Source organism: Rhinolophus hipposideros (assembly GCF_964194185.1).
Source record: "Rhinolophus hipposideros genome assembly, chromosome: 3".
Classification (NCBI taxonomy): domain Eukaryota; kingdom Metazoa; phylum Chordata; class Mammalia; order Chiroptera; family Rhinolophidae; genus Rhinolophus; species Rhinolophus hipposideros.
Window position 1 is genome coordinate 102266159 of NC_138049.1, and position 21997 is coordinate 102288155.

A 21997-nucleotide genomic window follows, 5' to 3' on the forward strand; every position below is an offset into this window, starting at 1 on the left:
GGAACCTTTTGGACAAAGACATGTTTTCCAAGTCTGACCCACGTAAGTTCTGCTCTGACAATAATAACAGTAACACCACCACCAAGGGCATTATGACTGATTGCCGCAGCCAGTACTTGAGCCCTTACTGAGCGCTGTTTGCCTGGCACCTTTCCACGTGCATCAAGGCTGTTTAATATTTCACCCATACAGTCTGGAGAAAAAACTGGGGCGTCTGACCCCTCCCGGCCCTATACTTATGAAGCCTCAACACCACTGAGCTGGTTGGGAGGGGTCAGGCTGTCTGGGGCCAGAACTTCTCAGTTCCAGGGAAACTGGTATATTGAAGAGCCCCAGATAGCGGTGTTCTGCGGGAATGAGCACTGATTTTGGAGTCCAGGGTTCTAGCCCAGAGCAGTGCCACTCAGGTCACTGGCTTCCTCTGAGCCTCAGTTTGCCCATCAGTGAAATGAGGCTGATGATTGTAATAGGCCTGTGAGGCTGCCTTGAGCCCTAAAGGGATGATTTGAGTTTCAGATGTTCTGCCACACCTCTGCCACCCAGTGCCACCTCGTCCACCTGTCTGCCTTCACACTTGCTCTGGCAGAGATGTGAATGGCCTCTGACTCCCTTCCCAAAGGGTACTCCTAGACATGCCACCTTCTCCAAGCTGATCCATTCCCCCAGACCCAACACTGCTACCCACGCTGGAGTCTCCCGCGGCACCTGCCCTGCCAGGGCCCTCACCATCTGGGGTCCTACATTCGTCTTGGCCTGGTGTGTTAATGCTTTTTTTCTCCTCTCCCCACAGTATGCGTCATGTATACTCAAGGGATGGAGAATAAGCAGTGGCGGGAGGTAGGTACAGCCCCTTTCCAGTCCCGGAAATTTCAGCCTGTCCCTGATTAGTCTGCTTGTTCATCTGTCTTTGGAGATATCCCACCTGATGTTTCCAACTGCAGCGTCCAAGTCCCCAGGAGGGATCGTGAGGTGTGCAGAGGGTGGAGTCTGTTCTGTAGTAGGAAGAAACTAATGGTGACATGGAAGGTTCCTGCCCTCAGGGAGCCCCAGTCTGAGGGGAGACACAGACTTGCTTAGGGAGCCCCAGTCTCAGGGGAGACACAGTCCTGTCCTCAGGGAGCCCCAATTGAGGGAAGACAGACATGCCTCAGGGAGCCCCAGTGTAAGTGGAAACACAGCCCTGCCCTCAGGCAACCCCAATCTGAAGGGAGACACAGCCCTGCCTCAGGGAGCCCTCTCTGAGGGGGAGACACAGTCCTACTCTCAGGGAGCCCCAGTCTGAGGGGAGACAGAGCCCAGCCCTCAGGGAAACCTAGTCTGAGGGCGAGACACAGGATACAGAGGGAGTCCATGCCCACCAAGATGTCCATGACCCTGAGACATGGGTACAGCATCTAGGACCATATCTCACCCATAGCAGCCTTCTCATGGTCTGCTAATGTGAACATTTTGTTAGGTGAACCTCTTGCCCAGAAATCTTTAGTGACTCCCTTCTGCTTTGAATCAAGTCCCAGTTTCTTAGTCTGGCTTGCAAGCTCTGCTGACAGCTTGGGGAGTCCCTGGCAGATGATGTGATGAGAATGAGAATAGCCAGTAAAGCTTTCGTAACTCAGGCTTTGTTACTGACCCTCATCTTCCTCATTGGTGGACTGGCCAGAGCATCACCCGCCTTGCTCCCAACCCTCACACGGCATGGCAGGAGCAAGTGGCCAAAGGGGTGAATTCTATCCATAAAATGTATGGGAAATACTTCCCCAGAGGCTGGGCTAAAGTTTACTTTTTCACCCTCTCCAAGATTCAATGCCAATTAAAGCATAAACCAGATTGCTGGGGAAACGTTTAGCCTACCTAAATGAACTAATTACTTTTTTGAGGCCTTTTGGCCAGGCTTCTTAGAAAGCAGGAATGTGCTAATTAATTTCTTAGTGATTCATTCAGGAAAGTCTGGAGAGGCCTCTTCAGAAGGGCCCTGCTCCACTAGCCATTCGTGACATTCTGTAAGTGAGACCTGTCTCCGTTTGGGTCAGGGTCCCGGATTGCCTGCATCGCATCTTGTTACCAACGGCTCCGCAGGGTGGAGCCGAGGAAAGGTGCGAGGCCTTGCTGTCTGTTTCACTCCTGGCTCAAGCCTGTTCTGGAAGCGGGACGTGGAGCAAGTTGCTTAACCTCCCTGTGCCTCAGTTCCCACCTGTGTAATATGGGGATAACGCCTAACTTGGAGGCCAATGGTGGGGGCGAAACAAATGGGTATGTCACAGGCCTGGTGCGTAGTCATTGCTCTGTAAATATCATTGCACAGCGTTATCCAAAGTGTTTGGGGCCTTGCCGTTCATTCCCGCCTTTCAGTCAATATTTGCAACAGAAAGCATTTATGAGATGCCAGGCAACAAACTGGGTACGGGTGGGTGATGGGGAGAGAGGGAGATGGTCAGAAGGACAAAGCTTCACCTGAACACCAGCTGGAACTAGGGAGTTTGCAGCCTGGGAGCCGAGATTCACAGGCATGAATAATCCTAACAGGAAACGGTGAGAGGTATCGGTGAGCATAAATGGGAGTTCGGAGGAGAGAAAGTTCCAGCCATGTTTGGCTAAAGCACTTTGATAACTCGTTGGATTTTTAAAAATGGAATTTGATTGAACATAAGCCATCTGGCTAAAGGGTTTCTGCTGTGAAGAAGAGAAGGACGTGGGTCAAAGAACTTCAAGGACCATTGGGCTCCACCTCCTTATTCTGTGGAGAGTGACAGGATGGGCCTCAGGTGGCAGAATCAGCGCTAGCTAGACCCGGGTGCAGTGGGAGTGTCCCCTGGGAAGAGCTGGTTGTTTACGTGAAGCCCAAGGGCCACAGCACACAGGCCCAGTAGCCAAGATGGTGGCTTAAGCAAAGGCAGGGACAGAGGCCAGAATGAGCAGGTCAGTCCAGGTCCTGGATAGCTGGGGGCTGAGATAAAGGGCTATTTATAAAAGAGTGAGTGAATTAAGAAGTACAGATTGGTCGTTACAGAGTAGTCATGGGGATATTAAGTACAGCATAGAGAATATAGTCAATAATATGGTAATAACTATGTATAGTGCCAGGTGGGTACTAAACTAGTCATGGGATCACTTCTAAATTATATAAATGTCTAACCACTATGCTGTACACCTGAAAATAATTTAAAATACTATTGAATGTCAAAATAAATAAAGTGTAAAAACAAAGTACAAAAAAATAGAAATAAAAAGAATAAATTCTCTCTCTTAAAAAAAAAATAAAGGAGTGAGCAGGGTTTAAGGAAACTAATGAGAGGTGATGAATCATGGGGCTGGCAACAAGGAAGCCATTACTACTCCAGGCCCAAGGAGGTAAGGGAGGAAGGTAGTTCTCCCAAGGGACCTTTGGGACAGGAGCAGGAGCCCTCAGTGGAGGGACATGGTCAGCCCGGGCAACCTCCCCCTCTCCCCTCTCTCTGCTCTCCTGCCAGGGCCTCCGTTGTGTGGAACCACACTTGGAAGTGGGGCGGGGCGTTGGCGCAGTCCACACGGGTCAGCCTGCCAAGCACTGAGCAGGGTGGAGAAGGGCAGGAGTGGACCCAGAGGGGCAAACAGAGACGTCAGAACAGAAAGCAAGCAGAAGAGCGAGGCTGGCATTCAGGGTGTGAGGCTGGCAAGAGGCAACTGAAGGGAGCTGAGGACAGGTGGGGTCACGGGGTCAGAATTCAGAGTGAGCAAGAAGGTCCCTAGAGATCAAGGAGACTGACCCCATTTACGAGAGGCAATTGGCACTATGCCCAGCCTTCAGGGGTGACAGTGGCAGAGCTCAGCTACATGGGTACTATTGGGGAGGGGCAGAATCCCCCCACACCTTTTTTGAGTTCTTGGACTAGTAATAAAATTGACATAAGAGAAAAACCAATTTGATCTGTGCACACAGGAGATCATAAATGATGACGCTCTCTGAAATGATGAACCAGACTTTTTTTAAAAAATACTTTTAAAGCAAAGAAGTGATAAATTTGTGAGGAAATGACAGGACAAAGACACTTAGATTTGGGTGTTCACTACTGAGGAATCGAAACGAAGTTTGAGCATGGGTAGTAAATTAGTAAAGGAGTAACAGCTGTGTTTATGTAAGCATTTTTGGCCCTGGATTTTTTAACTCTAGTGATAAGGGTGTCTCTTTTAGCCCCCCTGTAGCAAGGAGGGCACGTTTCACAGGGGAGAATTACCTCCTGCATTGAAGGAGACAAGAGAGGCTCAACGTGCCTTACTTGCACCAGCTGCTGGTTAAGTAATATTAACTCCAAGGACTCAATATGCCGTTGTGGGAAATTTTGGGGTGGCCTGGCCTGGACCCCGACAGTACCCCCAGGACTCAGACTTCAAGGTATTTCTGGAGAAGGGACAATGCACTCCAATGTGTCCATGTCCTACTTCTTTGCCTGATTTCTCTGTGTGACCCCCAGAGGGAAGTATCAGGAATGGAGAATTTAAAGAAAATTCCAAATCTGTCTCTATGGAACTGCCTCTGGGGTGGAAGACTGCCTTTGCAAGTAAACAAAACCGATTACAACCGCCCCACCTGCTAGTTTATTGCAAAGTGCCACGTAGTGGAATCTTGGCCCAGAGATAATCATCCTATAACCAGAGGGAGTCAAGTGCAGGCACAGCAGTTTCTCCAGGCAGGGCCCAGACCCTGGATTTGCACAAGGCCGCAGAAGGAGGACACTGTTCTTGCAGCCTCGGCCTGCCAGGTTTCAGCTGATTTTAACCATTTGGGTCATTTTAATGCCTTCCGAGAAAGCTCCATCTTCCCAGCACCGAAATCTGTCACCGCATTTTATAAAAATTGACTCGAGATGTAATTTTAGCCCAGGAAATCAAGCACTATTTGCATCAAGGCTTGCTAGGGCCTTCTGCGTGTCCTGGGAAAGGCAGGATTGCCAGGTGGTGGTCCTGGCTGAGGGACCCTTGGAAAGGAGGAGATGGGTATCCCGGAATCTTAGGGTGTTCCGCTGGGTGACCCATAGCACCTGCAGGGCATGTGGCCCCACCCAGCACGACCACAGGTCCCTGCCAGAGTGCTCAGTCTATTTCTGAGAAGCCTGGGCCTGTTGACTAGTTTAACACCAGCTGGGAATGACGGTTCAACTCTGAGTATTTGGAATGATATCCTCAGAGAGCCTTAATATGTGCCTTCACGTAACTTTGACTCAACGAGCATGTGTTGGGCACCTACTGTGTGACAGGGAGAATACTGGGGACACAAATGGGGACCTGTCCACAACCAGCGGAACTCACTTCCCATTCAGGGAGGTAACAGTCACAGCAAAAGCCATGCTAATAGCGTACGCTTACGTAACAGTAACAGGCTCTGTTCTAAGCATTTATATATATTAACTCACTTAATCCTCACAACCCTACAAAGGAGGTATTATTATTATTATTGACCCCATTTCATGGAGTTGGAAACTGAAGCACAGAGAGGTAATGAGAAAATGGTTTCTAGAACATGATGTTGTAAAAACTGTAATAATTATATATAAAGGGTAAAATTCCACTTGTTCCTAATTCTGCCCTCCTTAGATGTACAAAGTAAGTTGATTTTCTCTTTCACACGTTCTTTTCCTCAATATTTGAAGAGGGCTCAATATTTCCTCAGTATTTGAAGAGGGCCCTATTAGGCTGCTGTTGGACAGACTTAGAATGTGACCATTTCTTTCAGTAGTTCCTCTGTACATCACGGCCTCTTACCCCTTTACCAGCCCTGCTACGCGCCCTGGAACATACATTCATTTGTAAATGTTCTTCCTCCGTGTGCGTCCTGTGCCCTTCACTTGTCCAGCCCCAAGCACCATGGGCTGGCTCCCTCCTCACTACACAATCACACTCCTCCCTGGTCTCTGCATTCCGTGTGTCTGTTTCTGAGGGACCTACCTCTGTCCACGCTATCTAGTATTCCACTGGCCTTTGTGACAGGAGTCTTTGACTTACTTCATGTTGAGTTTGGGGGCTCCTGTGTCTTTCTCACACGAGCTGCTGTTCAGACAGGATTCCCTCAGCTCAGACTTGGCAGCTGAGTGTTTGAACGTAAATGTGAGATTTTACAGTTGTCTCCGTTACGGGTCATTTGGTAGAGTCAGTCTGTTGTAGGCTCTGTGAAGAGCATGTTGAATTACGGTTGTGCATTCAGCCTCTTGGTTCTGCCTCCTGGTCTCGAGTCTGCTGCAGTCGTCTTCCACACGAGTGAGAAGCGGCTGGATAGGATGGAGTGCTGTGGTCCTCCTCTAGAGAACTTTCCCAGGTTGACCTCGGTTCTCTAGTTGACCTTTGGGGTATGCTGTTCAGTTGCCTAGCATCTATATAACTTTGTTATAACACATCCCGTATTTCTCATGGTCCTTGAGGACATCATGAATAACAGTCAAATGCCTTGTCAGATGAGACGAGGCCCTGAACTTGATGTTCACAACCCTAGGTTCCCATCCCAGTTCTGATATTTATTGACTATATGATCTGCGTGAGGTATTTCCGTTCTCCAAGTTTCAGCTTACTCATCTGTAAAATGGGGTTAGGAGACCTTCTTGGGAGGCCTAACTAAGAAACTTGTGAAAATGCCTGGAAATTTCGATTGCAATATGATATTGTCCAGCTTGAGTACTTGGGTGCTCTGTCACCTAAGGTCCCGTCACCCTTGGTAACCGTGTGAACTACGCCAAGCCTGCCCTCCCGAGGAGTGCAGAGTGACAGCCAGCATACCTGAAGACTCAGGCTTCCTTTAAAACCTGAGTCCCCTCCTTAGCCTGGGTCTCCAGGACCTGGAGTCCAAGGAGTGAGGGCTTCCAGGAAGAGAGGGGCTTGAAGGGAAGTATCCTAACGCTGTGTGGAAGGGTCTCTCATCAGGGGCGCTTCCAGGAAATGCCGGACCTGTGTCATGCCGGACAGAGCACTGCAGCATGGCACACAGGCACATTGTGGGAACCCTCTCCCCCGCCCCATTCCCTGCCTTTCTAGTGCCTTTGTCCCCTCCTGGGGCATCTCCTCTTAGTCTGCCCATGAAAACCCTGCCTGTCTGAGTGGTGGCCTATTTGGCTCCTGTCTCCTTCTAGACCCCACCATCCTCCCTGCTCTGGCTCTGAAGATCTCCCCACGCTTACCCCTGGCAACCAGTGTCCCTCCTCTTCCTTTTAGCTCCTCCTGAACAGGAAAGGGCTTTCCCCTGAGTCCAGTGACTCTCAAAACCACAGGGGTTTCACCTGTTCTCCAAGCCTCTGAGACAAACATCAACTTTGTAGCCTGGTGGTAGAGCCTCTCCAACTGTCAAGGTGGCCATAGGAAAGGAACCACCACTGATTTGGCCCCTGCTCTGTGCTCTGCTGGCTCAACCCTGACGCTGCAGCAACCTGTGGGGAGATGTCATTGGCCCACGTCACACACAGAAACTGATCCTGGGGAAGTTGAAGCAGCTTATCAGAGGCCACGCAGCTCATCGGTGCAGGATTGGGATTCATATCTGTTATGAAGCCCCCTAACCCCAGCTGGCTGTCCACAACTGTCAGGCTTTTTGGGGCAGACCCCAGCAGCCTCCCACAGTTAGAGTGGGTGCAGGCACAGCTCTGCTTCCACACAACTTTGGCCCTGGGGCCTACACAACTGTGAACGCAGGACTTGGGCTGATTTCTGCCACATGCACCAGCACGTTGGGTCAAACTGTATGGATTTGCGATTAGGAAATGTTGGCAATTTCACATGGTCTAATGGTTAGATTAGACGCTAACCTAATAGGAGCAAGTGGCCCCCAGCCACATGCCTGTTCTTATAAGCTCTTCCTCTTGCTTGAAAGGCTCACGGGTGGCAGGCCGAGGGACAACGCTCCAGCATTGGTGAGGGTCATGTCACAGCAGTCTCCCGTTTGTGGGAGAGCCCGGGGGCATCAGAAGCCTGTACCTACTTCCAAGGCCTGAGGTCGCTGGTCTTGGCAGATTCTCACGCCCTGCTTGTACAAGTGCTTAAGTGCCTGTTGGACACTTCTAACCATCCCCGTGTCTCTCCACACCTTCCTGGTGGCTGTGAAAAACCATTGCTAATATCCTTCTGTTAATAGGAGTTCTCCAGGGCCCAGGAGATAATGTATATGAGGTGAGGCCTCCTAGTCAGTATCTTTCAAATGTGACTCCCACGCCGAGGATGGATAAAACTCATTTAAAAAAATAATTTAAAATAATATGTTGTAGACAATAGAACAAGACCCGAGCTATTTGACTTCAAGCTTTCCCCACCCTACCTCATGGCCTGGACCGACCTTCTTCCTTAGCTCTGCCCCTCCTCCCCCTGCACCCACACAGTCTGATGTACTCCCCACCCTCATTCTCTTCCTCCACAGGAAATCCTCCAGCCATGCCCATGCCTGTATCTGACTCTGACCCACCTTCAGCTCTCTCTGAGTCCTCCAGACACCCCCTCCTCACAGCCAAGAGTGCTCCCGATGACTCTGATTGTTTAGGAATCAGAGAATCAGAGTCAACCAAAATGGCGCCCTTTGCTGAGTGCCTGCTGTGTGCCCTGTGTTTCATACTCATCATCTCTAATCCTTATAACAACTCTGCGGGCAGGTACAAATCATCCCCAGACCCAGAAAGGTGAAGAAACTGGTCCAGGTGACACAGCTAGAAAACCAGGGTTCTCTCTCTATTGGACCACAGAGAAAGGGTGGTGTCTTGGGGTGTTCTCGGGAGTCAGACAGACCTGGGTTTGTGTCAGGACCCCAGTACCTGGAGCTCTGTAGCCTTGTGTTAGACACTTATCTTCTCTGAGCCTCATTTTCCTCACATGTAAAGCAGGTGACTAGTAATACCTGCTGGATTGTCTAAGGATTAGAGAGAACATAGGATACTTTGGAGGAACCAGGTAAGCACTGGGTAAAAGGTGGCTCTTATGGATAGCATCGTTGATGGTCTCTGGGTGCAGGCAATGTACCAGGCAGTTTACACTGGTAACCCATTCTATAGATAGGTGCATGAAGGCCAAGAGAAGGGAAGTAACTTGAGTAAGACACTCTGGTATCCTCCAGGGTACAAAGCTATAGCAAGACGTTTCCTATCCTCAGAGATCTTCCGGGGAGCTGCAGAGACCAGACACAGACGTAGAAGGATTTAAAAGCCTTGTGTTCTTCATCTTGATGAGAGTGTTGGAACAGATCCTCCCAGAGGCCCCAGGTTCCAGACCACAACTAGGCCAAGAGCCACCCAACGAGTTTCGACATGAATTCTCAGCACTTCACAGTGGGGAGAGACCCGGGAGGGCTGGGGAGGCTTCCTGGGGGAGGTGGCACCAGACCTGGAAATTGAAGGATGGTGGGAGGGAGAAAGAGCATTCCAGGAATGGGGCCTGACATGAGCAAAGCCTGGAAGTGGGAATGCCCTGTGTGTCTGTGAGATGGCAGTGACTCAACCTGACCTGAGTCCAGAGTGTTAGAGATTGGGGAAAGGTTAGGTGGGGAAGGGAGAGTGGACCCCACTGGGAACCCTGTTGGGTGTAAAATTTGCGTGTAGATTTATGAATGGTTTCCAAAGAGTCAGCAGTCAGTGAACAAGCATTTATTGACCATTCACTATATGCCGTACACTGATCCAGGCACATAGTGGAGAACAAGAAGGCAGAGTCCCTGCTCCGGAGAGGCTTAGTATAATCTGTAAAAAAAAAATTGCATAATTTCAGGTACTGATTGATAAGTGCTGTGAAAAAGTGTAATGAGATTGAGAGTGACCAGGGAGAAGGGGGCTGCTTTAGTTAAGGGGATCGAGGGAGGCCTTTCTGAGAAGCTGGTAACACTGGAGTTGAGTCCAGAGTGGTGCCATGTATAAGTCTGGGAGGGGGTGTTCTAGGTGGAGGGAACAGCAAGTGCAAAGGCCCTGAGGTGCGAACAAGCTCACTGTACTCAAAGGACAAAAAAAAGGCCAAGTATAGTTTAAGTGGTGTGAACAATCAATACAGTGGGTGATGTGGTCACAGAGGCCAGCCTGGGAAGATCCTGCAGGGCTTCATAGGCCATGTAGGAGTTCAGACATTGCTCTAAGTGTGACAGGAAGCGATTTGAGGGTTTTGAGCAGGGGAGTGATGCAGCCTAGTTTATGTTGAGGAAAGATACCTCTGGCAGAGTAGATCACAGGGGAAAGGGCAGAAGCAGGAAGACGGTGGTCTTGTGGAGGTCCTGGGATGAGACCATGCTGGGCAAAGGCAGTTGGGATCCAGTTTGTCTGATGGCCGAGAGCTTAAATCTGCAATGAAATGACCCTCCCTCCACCAGGCAGTGAGCCCACTATGGGATCCCTGAGGACTAACACAGAACCTCACCCCCGCCATGCAACAGAGACCTTTATCGAAAGATTTAAAGTAACGAATGGACCTTTATTATTGCTAAAGCCCAAAGCAGGATACCAGCCTCTCTAGGAGGTGGACTCCAAGACGAGTGTGGGGTTGGTTTTTTTGCAGACAGGTGTCTGCCCCTGCAAAGAATGCCGCTCTTGAGCCTCGGGTCCCCTGGACAGCCTTTAGTGGCCTTTGCTCTTGTCATGCAGCTGAATTTCCAGGGCCCTGACTCCTTGTCGCCAGGAGCTGACAGTCCAGGACCAGGCTTGGGGAGCAGATGGGTTCTGGGCACCTCCTTACAGTCTTTGGGTTAGGGCTTTAACCCACTTTGGCACACTGAGGCACTGTCACGATGTCCCTTTAAACCCTGACTCCGCCCCTTCCCTTAACCTCTCTGAGCCTTGATTTTCATCAGTGAAATGGGACCCACATGGCTGCTCATTGGCTGTGGTGGAGACTCAATGACAGAATCACTCAGCACAGTGCCTGGCTATGCCCAGCACTGGTAAATATTGTTATTATGCAAAACCGGCAGACAAGCTGGGAGAAGACTCTGCCCCTGTGGGGTCCCCCTTCAACGGGAGGATGATTGACGTTTCTACTGCCCTGTGCAGGCTTCACATCAGCAGCACCCTGTGACGCCCCTTGGCTCTCACCACACCCCAGACGAGAAAGCAGGACTCTTCTGCACACAGTGGCCAGAGGGGTCCTTGCTTCGCTCAGTGACTCAGCCAGTAATTGGCAGAGCTGGAGTATGATGCTACCTCCTGAGTCTGGTCCCCCCTCCTCCACGTGCCCAGGCCCTGACTTTCAGAGGGGGCTTTTCTAGCTCCAGGGTTTGATGTGGTTCCCCCGGGGCCAACTGTGAGTCTGTGGGAGGCTCCGACTGCCCCTCCCCCCAGTCAGCCAGAGGTGTTTGCCCGTTCTGGGCAATACATGAGACAGGAGCCCTCAATTTTATTTGAAGAAAGGAGTCTGCTGTCCCGGTAAGCCCTGGGGTTCGAGGCCAGGTCCCTCGGGAGCCGCTAAATCTATTTACTCTTTCGTGGTAGCACCCAGGTGCATTTAAAGTTTTGGCTGAGCTGTTTGGCTGAGCTTGGGCTTGAAGTCAAGTTAACTGGGTCTGAATCTGGGCTACCATCTTCCCAGCTGGGGCTCTTATGCAAGCGCTAAGGCTCATGAGTCTACCGTGAGGATTAGATGAGCTAATTCATGTAAAGTGCCTGGCATGTAGAAATGTTCAATATTGGCTGTTCTTGTGAGAAGCCCTAAGTGAGAAACCAGTGCTTTTAGCCAGAGGAAGGCACCACTGAGGATATTTCAGACACCCTGATGTTATTTGGTAGGAGCTATAGACCTTTTGGGGTGTGCTGGGGGGACATATGCCTTTAGGGTGGGGCTTGCTCAGTGCCCCCACCCTGCCATACTTCAGCCAAACCCAAGGGGCTCAGGCACCCAGGCTGGACCTAGGGACAGGCTGGTGGAAAGTGTTTTGCCAGCAGCTTGGCAGCCAGGCTCATTGCTAAAAGGGTGATTTCCCTAGGAGCCAGGATAATTTAACAGATTATCTGGAACAATGGCTAATTAGGAACTAAGCTTTTAGGCAGGATGTCTTTTATTATAAGCTTGGTAAAATTTCACAGGCCCACTGCTGGAATCTGGGCCAGAGAGAGAACCTTCTCTGTCCAGACCTGGGCACTGGGAAGGCCTTTGGAGCCTGGTCTCCTCAGTAGCCTCCGCCCTTCCTCACCCAGAGGCCTTAAGGACACAGGACGTGGTCCTGGAGGCCGCCGGGCCAAGAAGTCATGGTTCTCTCTGTGTGATTTTACAAGCTCCTTCCTCACTCTGCACCTGGTTTTCCTCAGTCTACAAGGAGGGGTGGCCACAGAATCCTGGCCCCCTCCAGTGTGAGAACGTTCCAGACACAAGGTGGTGTAGGCCTAGCATGGAAACAGGTCCTCTGTGTCCCCCTATGAAACTCAGGCCCTCTTTCCAGGTGCCCACACCTCAGGCTCTTCTCCTCCCCAGCCCTGTGTGCCCACCCAGGCCCTGTTCCTAGAGCCGAGCACCTTCCCTCGTCCTATTTCTGTGTAAGTCGGATAGCTTTGTAGCCTGTAATTTTAATCACGGTGAACATGATTCACGAGGGGCCAGGGCTGGGCTCTACAGCAGGGCTTTTAGAATCCCCAATTAAGGAGCCATCAATAATATATGAAAATTATAGGGGAGCTCATGCTGCGGAAGGGAGCACAGCTTCAGGGTAGAGAGGAGTCTGTCAGCTCCGGCCTCCTTCTGTCCCAGCCAGCGCAGCCGCTAGGGGCTTTGCAGCTCGGGGGAGGTCTCGCAAGCTCCATCCAGCTGTAATTTGTAAAAAGCAAGAGCTGCTTAAATCAGGGGCCATTAGCATTGTTCAGGCTTTCAGAGTCACCCACTCATTCCTGAGGCAGGGGGCTGAGGTGAATACCATAGGACACAGCCTCTGTCACTCCTAGGAGTCCTGGTCCCCTGACCTCCATGGCTGGGTGCCTCTGGGAGGTCCTCTGGAGCACCGATCCTTGGTCTGTAAAGTGGGAATGACAATAATATCAGCTCCACAAGGTCAGTGGCAGGTTAAATGTGATCATGGATGTGTGGAAGTGTTTTGAAGATGAGCAGTCACGATACAAAGAAGAAGGAAGAGGATTTGATAGAAGGAAGAAACCCCAGAGAGGGGCATTTGACCTGCTTCTGAGAGTACAGGGCACTTTGAGGGCCCCACCTCACCTCAGCTCCACGCCGTTTTCCTAATTAGCTGTGTGACCTCTGTGAGAACACTCTAACCCTCTTTCCTGCCTCTCTTTTCTCCTTGGTTGAGAGGATTTGGTTCCTTCCAGCTCTAAAATCTTTAGGTTCTAAGTCAACTTGATAATCAATGAGTATGTATGGAAATCACAGGAGGGACCAGGACTGTGTGTGTGTATGTGTGTGTGTGTGTTGGGGGGGGGGGTTGGAGGTGGGTTGGGGGGATGAGCAGAGGTATAGGTCAGGGGCACTAACCTGTGCCACCTGACTTGTAGAACCACTTAGACCCCACAGAAAGAGTCAGCAAGGTGGAAGGGACAGGAAGCACTGCATAAGTTCAGAGGTTGGGCTGGGGGTGGGAAAGCAGCAGGAATAAAGGCTGGGTAGGATATAGTTCCAATCTCTTACTGGGTAGTGACTACATCAACCCCTTACTGATTTGGACCCCAATTTTCTGGAGTTCAAATCTTCTTCCTACCACCCATTCCCGTGTGACCTTGGGAAATTCACTCAATCTCCCTGAGTTTTTTCCTAATTTATCTGTAAAATGGGATAATAATAGTACTGCCTCATAAAATTGTTATGAAGATTACACGAGTTAATATATGGAAAGCACGTAGTGTCTGCACACAGCAGGGCTACGTGAGGGTTATTATAGGTATGGAAGACCAACAATGCAGCAGATACTCTGTGCAGTATTTCAGGCACGTTCCTTTCCATCCTGCCCCTGGGGAAGGAATGATTTGCTCCATTTTAGCGATGAGGAAATGCAGCTTCTGAAGGGTTTTCCATGTTGTTTCACGGAGATAATAAGCTGAGAACCCTGGCCAGTGGGGGTCCTGGACCCCTGGTCTGGCTACCCCTCTGCATCACCCTAGTTCTGGGCCCCTATGACTCCACGTGTGGGCATTGGCAGGGAGTTGACTAGGATGTTGAGAGACTTCCCTGAGCTGCTTGCGGTAGCTGCCCCAGCAGGTGGGTTGTAAGGAAGAAGGGGAGATCTGGGTATTAGAAATTTGGAAGCAACAGAGAAAATCTTTTCCCAGGCTGCACCTCCTAGCCAGGGAGTCTGTGTATCTGAGCAGGGTCTGAGTGGGGGTGGGGGTGGCCCTACTCCCCCTCTTTCACTAAGCAACTCCCCGGCCCCAGGGCTCCTCCTGCCTTCCCTCTCCTGCCAGTGGCCAGAGTGAATAGTCTTCAGGCCTTCTCCAGGTCTCTAAGCACACTTTACACATTCTACTGCCTTTTTTTCTGAGCATTTCTGGATGTTGTGCGGAGCCCACAGGAGGGCAGAGCCTGTATCTTAACAGAGTAGCTGGTTTGTAAGAGCAAAGGGCCAGCCCTGCATTTCCCTCTCACACAGTCTTATCCTGTGTGTGTCTGGAGAGAAACCACTCAAAGCTCGGGCCTCCAGGGGATTCAAGCATAAGGGACATGTTTAGACACTGACAGAAAACTTCTCAGGCACGGAAGGTGAGCAAGGTTCAGACAAGGTGAGCAGGGTAGAGACAAGGCTGAGTTCAGAGTCTTGGGAGATACATATGTATTTCCTGGGTGGATGGGCCAGGGTTTAGGATTTAGAAAACACTAGAGTGTGGAATCACAAATTTACAGCACCCATTTTATGCCCCAGGTTCTCTTCTAAATATATTACATAAATTAAACAATTTTAGCCTCCAACAACCCTATTACATGTAGGTAAATGATCATTCCCATTTTATAGAAAGGAAACCGAGGCACAGAAAGGTGAAGGAATTTGTCCAAGGTCATACAGCCAGTGAGTAGCAGAACCAGTATCTGAACCCAGGAAACATCACTCCAGACCACTCTGTTAAACACTTCACTGCTTTATGTGGGAAACCCTAAGATCTGCCTTCAAAGCTAGAATCAGTGGTTCTTAAAGCTTTTTGAAGACATGCTTCCCTTTGAGAAACTGATGAAAACCATAGCTCCTCTCCCCAAACAGGGCAGACACGAACAGAGATTTGCATTCAATTTCAGGGTGTAAGCAAACCCACTTAAAACTGGTTAAGAGCCTTAAGCCCTGACTAATGGAGCAGTAGCCCTTCCCTACTGGGCTCTCACCCTGGCACCTGTGTGGATGGGGCCAGGAGGGCCACTTTCTACAGAGTGGAGGCTGAGGTGGGACCCCTGGTCCCTGAGAGTCCCCATGGAGTCCCTTCGGTGGGACAGCCATGCTGAGACCCTACATCTCTCCTGTCAGGGAGCTTGAGTGTCCTGGCTGCATAGGCAGGAATCATTCATTTTATTGACGACATGAATGTTACACTGTATCTGAGAAGAATGGGGTGGGGGTGGGGATTGTTCTTGGCTTATGTTCAATTGTGTGTGTATGAATGTGTTCGCCAGGGAGAAAGTGTGTCAGGGTCCCAGCAGGAAAGAGAATGCTGCTCCCCTGGTTTCACTGAAGAGATGTAATGGGCTTCTTTCGGAGGTGGGAGGTGAGGTTGAAGAAACCCACAAGGGACAGTGCAGTACCCAGAACCCAGCAGCAGCGGGGAGCTGTTTCTGGCCCAGGTTTGGGGAGCAGTGGGAGGAGACAGCACTGTTGTCTGTGAGTGACGGGCCGAGCCTGGTCCTGCGGCAAAGCAGCCCCTCGTAGAACCAAGGTGCTGAAGCTGGGCCAGAGCAGGAAGAAGTACCCCAACCTCTCCTCTCATGTCCCATCTGCCAGCGCCTCCCATTGGTCAAACCCAACTGGAACTCACAGGGTAAGGGAATGAGGGTGATGGAGTTCGGAAGGAAACAGTCTCCTGGAGTGTAGAGCAGGACAGAGAAGGAGCTGGGCCGGTGGGGCTGGGCGGTGGGGGCAGGAGGCGTCTCCCCAGCACAGAGAACAGGTCTCCTGATTGCCAGCCCTCTGACCCCTGACCGGTCAGGGAGGCCCATGTCTCCCAAGTTTCGTAGGACAGCTTCCCACCTGCCTCCATAAATGCCAACATCCGCGTGACGCAGAGAACCTGGGAGCCACTTAATTTAAGAAATTTCAAGTCCGCCTCCCCTTTGAGGGTCTCACTGGAACTGATGACATGTAATTAATGCTGCTTAATTGATATTCTTGGGGCTTAGTCATGAGGTTTTAAGAGCCCTCCCAAGCATCTTTTGTGGCATGTCAGAAGCTTTTCCCACTGGGTTTTGTTGCCAGGGACAAGAAATAAGCTTTTCAGAGGGCAAATAACCTAATTTCCAGGCTTCTTTCTCATTTGTATTTTCTTTCTTTCTCCCCTCTGGGACCCAGGGTCAGGGAGGTTCTCTCACCTCCATAATTGCTCAGCCCCTTCCCCAGTGTCATGTGGGGTCACCTGCGGGGTCTCCTGTCCCGCTCCCCACATAAGAATGCAGGACACTGTAAGGCCAGAAAGGAACACCCACGGAGCCATAGATAGGGGAGTCAAATCACTATATTCTCACTGGCAGCTGGTCTGGAGATACAAGAAGCGGGATCTACATAATCTGCAACCCGCCATCCTAACAGTAGTCCCCACTTGCCAGCCACCATCTTCTTGCTAGCCCCCATTCTTTTTCTGCTAGCATAGCCACAGCAGTTATATTAGTGGCCAATGGCTTACAGGTTACAGCTGACGGTCAACTAGCCACAGCTGATGGCCATCCGATTACAGTTGATGGCCATTTACTACCCGAGCCAGCACCTTTCTGTGTGAGGCCGAGAGCCTGGAAACTGCTTTTTGGGGCTTTGTCCCCACACTCCACCCCTACAGGGTGTCGCCTCACAATCTATGCGACAAGCGTCTTCCTTGAGGGGCCCTATGCGAGGAGCCTGGAGGTGAATGCAACATCCTGGACACAGCCAGGGTTTCTCAGGGCACCACCAGTACTTCTGCGCACAGCCAGACTCCCCGGGCTTCTTAGGGTACCACCTGTCTCCCCCGGCACAGCCAGGTTTCTCAGGGCACCACCCCAGTACTTCTGGTCACAGCCAGACTTCCTGGGCTTCTTAGGGTACCACCTGTCTCCCCAGGCACAGCCAGGGCCTCTCAGGGCACTGCCACTCTCTCTGGGCACAGCCAGACTTCCTGGACACAGCCAGGGCCTCTCAGGGCACTGCCACTCTCTCTGGGCACAGCCAGACTTCCTGGACACAGCCAGGGCCTCTCAGGGCACTGCCACTCTCTCTGGGCACAGCCAGACTTCCTGGACACAGCCAGGGCTCTCAGGGCACTGCCACTCTCTCTCTGGGCCTCTCGGGGTACTGTGCTGGAACAACAGCGGCTCACATCAAGGTGCTTACATATTATCAATGGCGGCCAGTCAAGACACAAAAGCAAACATCCGCCAGTCCCACTACATGGTGGTATGTTCCCAAACAGTCAAGTAGTCCATTAAATTAGGGATGGAAGGCAATTCCCCATAGTCCATAGTCATTCGCCAGGGCTGTCCTGGGGGTGAGGGATGACCTTGACCTCACCCTCATATCCCAAGGAGGACTCAGCAAGTGTTTCCTCCCGGGACAAGTCCCGCATCCAAGCTGCCTCAGCAAGCACTTCCCAGCCCACAGGGCGGCAACAACCTTCACTCTCTCCGGCCTCTGCTGGTTGGGGAACCATCCACATCTTTCCACCTCTCCACGGGAATCGAGCTCTCCGGCAGCTGCTCCTTGTGGTTTTCCTCAGACTGAGCTTTCATACGCACAAACTGCTCCACTGCCCTTCGGAAAGCTTTGGCCAGTACCGTATCCTGCCGACTACGCTATGTGTCACGCAGGGGAACCTGCTCGCTGCGCCATTTGTCATGCGGGGCGTCCGGTGGGGTCTCTGCTCCCGCTCCCCACATAAGAACGCAGGACACGGTAAGGCCAGAAAGGAACACCCACGGAGCCATAGATAGGGGAGTCAAATCACTATATTCTCGCTGGCGGCTGGTCTGGAGATACAAGAAGCAGGATCTACATAATCTGCAACCTCCGTCCTAACAGTAGTCCCTGCTTGCCAGCCACCATCTTCTTGCTAGCCCCATTCTTTTCTGCTAGTGTAGCCACAGCAGTTATATTAGTGGCCAATGGCTCACTGGTTACAGCTGACTCCCAGCTAGCCACCGCTGATGGCCATCTGATTACAATTGATGGCCATTTACCACCCGAGCCAGCACCTTTCTATGTGAGGCCGAGAGCCTGGAAACTGCTTTTTGGGGCTTTGTCCCCACACCAGTTTCACACCACAGTCCACCTGTCCATACTTGCCACCTACCCTGCAATTCTCTAGGATTGTCTGCATCAACATCACTTGGTAAAACAAAGATTTGGGGGCTTCCCTTCAGCTTTATTGATCAGAGAATTCCTGTGCCCGTTGGTGTTTGGTGGCTTGTACTCCAGACTGGGAGCAATATGAGGTCCCCTCCCATCCTCAGAGCCTGGAGTGTGGACAGACGGGTTTAGAAAGGACCAGAAGGAGGGACCAGGGAGCAGGAAGAGGGTTCAGAGCCAGAGGAGATAACCCACCCACCCCTCCTTCCCCAAGTGTAGTCAGATCATGCCATCGTGTGCTTCCCACTGCGAATACCTCATCTCTTCCGGTCTCTTCCGCTTGAAAACTCTGTAATTCTATGTAGAATGAAATACAGCCATTTTTTTTTTTTTTTAACGTCAGTTCAGTTGTGTTCCTACCATCATTTATAGGGGTATAAATTGGGTCTGACAGGGGCCCGATGGCTTCTGGGATTTTTAAAACCCAAGGTTTTCGCATTTTTTGTCTTTGTTATTAGCCCACGTAATGAAGGCTATAAAACATCTTTAGTAAGTCCCTGGGTTGTAGATTTTATAGTTGTTTTTGATGCGCACATGTTAATGATCCCTGAGGCCTGATAATTCATCATTGCCCAGCCTGGCTCACTTGGCCACTTTCCTGCTTTGGAAGATACTGGGGGCCCTTGGAGTCCCCCTCCCAGTCCTGTTTCCAGGGGAACTCCATTTTCTTCTCCGGCAGAGATCATTCCCTTGGGAATTCCCCTCTGTTGAAGCTTCAGTGCCATTTTAAAAGCTACGCTGTCATCTTCCCTAATGGGTGTTTTCCTTGGAGTCTCTGCTGGCAGTGGGGTGGGGAGGGAGGCAGGCTGCATAAAGGAATGCTTGCTCCTTCTGGACGGGTTTATCCAGAATCTTGCCAGAGGGATTTTGAAAGGTGTTTGAGGGAAGAGGATAGTGCACTGAGGAGGGGTAGAGCCCTTCCTTAAGGGAGGGTTCTCTTGAACCTGGGTATTTACCTGGAATATTCTGCAAGAAAGCAAGTAGGAGAAATTTTCCTTTTGTTTGAAGACAGGAGGTATTAAGCATTAGAAAGAGGAAAAGAAGACAATGCGGGAACTCTTTTGGAACAAGGGTTATGTAAGATTGTTAACGAATTTAGAGGGTGGGGGCAGGAACCCAGTCTTACTCAACTGGAAGCCCTCCCCATTGCCCTGCACAGTGGGGCTTCTTTAAATGCTTTTGAAGTAAACCTCGTCTTTATTTGATTTGATTTTCGATTTTCGTAGTGCTTGAGGACTCCTGCCAATTAGATGAAACGAAAATATAATGGGCTTTGGAGTTAGACATAGCTGGGTTTAGATCCCAGCTCTGCCTAGCTGTGTGGCCTTGGGCAAGTCACTTAACCTCTCTGATTCTCAGTTTTCTCACTTGTAAATCGGTAATAACTTACAGGATTTTTGTGAGAATCGAATGAGATAATGACCCACTTATCTACTGAGCATTCAGTAATGGCTCAGTAAATGTTAGCTTTCTTCCTTCCTCCATCAGTTGTTCTCAACTCCATTTGCATGTTAGAATCACCTAGGAAACTTAAAAAACAACAACAACACAGCTGTTCAGGCCCCACCATTGAGATCTGGATTTAATTGGTCTGTGGTGGGGCTTGAGCATGGGTATTTTTTAAAAGCTCCTGTTAAAGGATACATTTTTTTTTAAGTAAAACTATTAATCCCATACAAATATAAAATGAACACATGGTGAAGGTTTATTTAATTCATCAATTAATGAGGGAACCAGTAAGATGTTACAACTGGTTCAAATACAGCAGGTCCTCAAATAGGTCTTTTGTTCAGTGTTGTTTTATTGTAACATTGATGAGATGCCATAGGCACTTAACTCTTGTTTATATTATTAGCCTATGGTAAAATTGGTTTGTTATATGTCATTTCCCTTAAAGTCACAGAAGCTATTAACAACGTTAAATGAGCACTTACTGTAAGTCCACATCCAAGAAATCAGGAATGCTGAAATGAATGTACAAATAGATGCAAAATTGGCCAATATCCATGGGGTAGTAATCAAATAATCAACTGCATTCCACTGAAAGAAAATTTATTTGCATTTCTATGGATAAGAATCGTTTGCATGACTCTATGCTTTCTACAATTTCCAGAGTTGTAAAGTAGCTCAAAGATAATGAACGGTACAGACCTCTATGAAGTCAGATACCTGGACTAATACTGTGTTTCCCCGAAAATAAGACCTAGCCAGACCATCAGCTCTAATGCGTTTTTTTGGAGCAAAAATTAATATAAGACCCAGTCTTATTTTGATATAAGACCGGGTATAATATAATATAATATAATACCGAGTCTTGTATTAATTTTTGCTCCAAGAGACGCATTGGAGCTGATAGTCTGGCTAGGTCTGATTTTTGGGGAAACACGGTATGTGAAACGGGGCACCCATTGGGTGCTGTTTTGTACATTTCAGTCTCTTTCACACTTCCCCAGTGGTTCTAATGTGCAGCCAACAAGGAGGGCCCTGCCGTACACCTTTGTATATGGCTCTGTTAGCACTGTTGTCACACTGTATTGTACTTATTTGTTCATGAGTTGTCCCACCAATGATAGAGAAGTCACTAAGTACAGAGTTCATGTCCTATTTATGTTTGTGGCTCAGCACCCAGCACACTCCCTGGCCTGTAATGAAGTGCTTAAAAACTGCTTATTGAATTAATAATTGAATTGAGTTGGATGGTAACTCTTTAGGAAGTAAGCAGGACAAGTAGTAGTCTCCATCTTCTGAAGAGGAAATTGAGGCTTTGAAAGGTCTGAGCATGTCACACAATTAGCTTGTGATAACGTTAGGACTCAAACCCACTCATCCATTTCCTCATTCAACCTGACTTCATTCGACAGTTCCTGAGTGTCTACTGGGTACCAGCCACTGGGAGCAGCAAGCTTCTGCTCTCCTTGTCCCTGGGACCTTACATGTAGCACAACATGGCTTAGAGAGCACGGGCCAGAATACCTGGGTTGTGCCTGAAAGCCAGCAATTAACATTAGTCATGTGACCCTGGACGAATTACTTAGCTTTTCTGTGCTTTCATGTTCTCACCTATAAAATGGAGGAAGCCTACCATAAATGGATTAAATAAGGTAATATGGTACATGATGTTTAACATAGTTCCTGGTACTAAATCATCCACGACTAAGAGCCTGTGGCTGTGAAACAATGTTGGGTCGTAGGCTGCAAAGGAGGGATCCTCCTGCTGCTTGAGAAGTTCAGTCTGCTGGGGTGGAAAGAGCCTCAGTAGACCATTATCAGGGGCTGTGGTAAGTGCAGCACTAGGGATGTGAGGAGCATTATGGGAGCACACAGGAGAGGTTGAGAGTTGGAGAACAGGACTTCCAGGGAGCTGAGTCTTCAAGCGTTAGCAATTGGCCCCCATGGGGGACCCGTTAGGAGGTTGCTACAGTGGGTGAGATGAGAAAATGGTGAGGCCTGACCCATGCCACAGCAGAGGAGGCGGAGACAGGAGAGAGATTTAGCTGATGGAATTGACAGGAGCAAGAAGTTGATTAGATGAGGGGGCTTAAGGCAACAGGTACCAAATCTAGTGCTCCTCAGATGACCCCTCAGACT

General features: G+C 49.8%; 1 protein-coding gene across 1 annotated transcript in view; it reads left to right on the forward strand.

The window, feature by feature from the left end:
- Positions 1-21997, forward strand: part of CPNE5 (copine 5) — a 91627-nt gene that overhangs the window by 16158 nt on the left and 53472 nt on the right. Inside the window, exons 2-3 of the mRNA XM_081040344.1 lie at positions 2-42; positions 791-837. Of these exons, the coding sequence (XP_080896470.1) occupies positions 2-42; positions 791-837 (88 nt within the window). The remainder of the gene's footprint in view (position 1; positions 43-790; positions 838-21997) is intronic.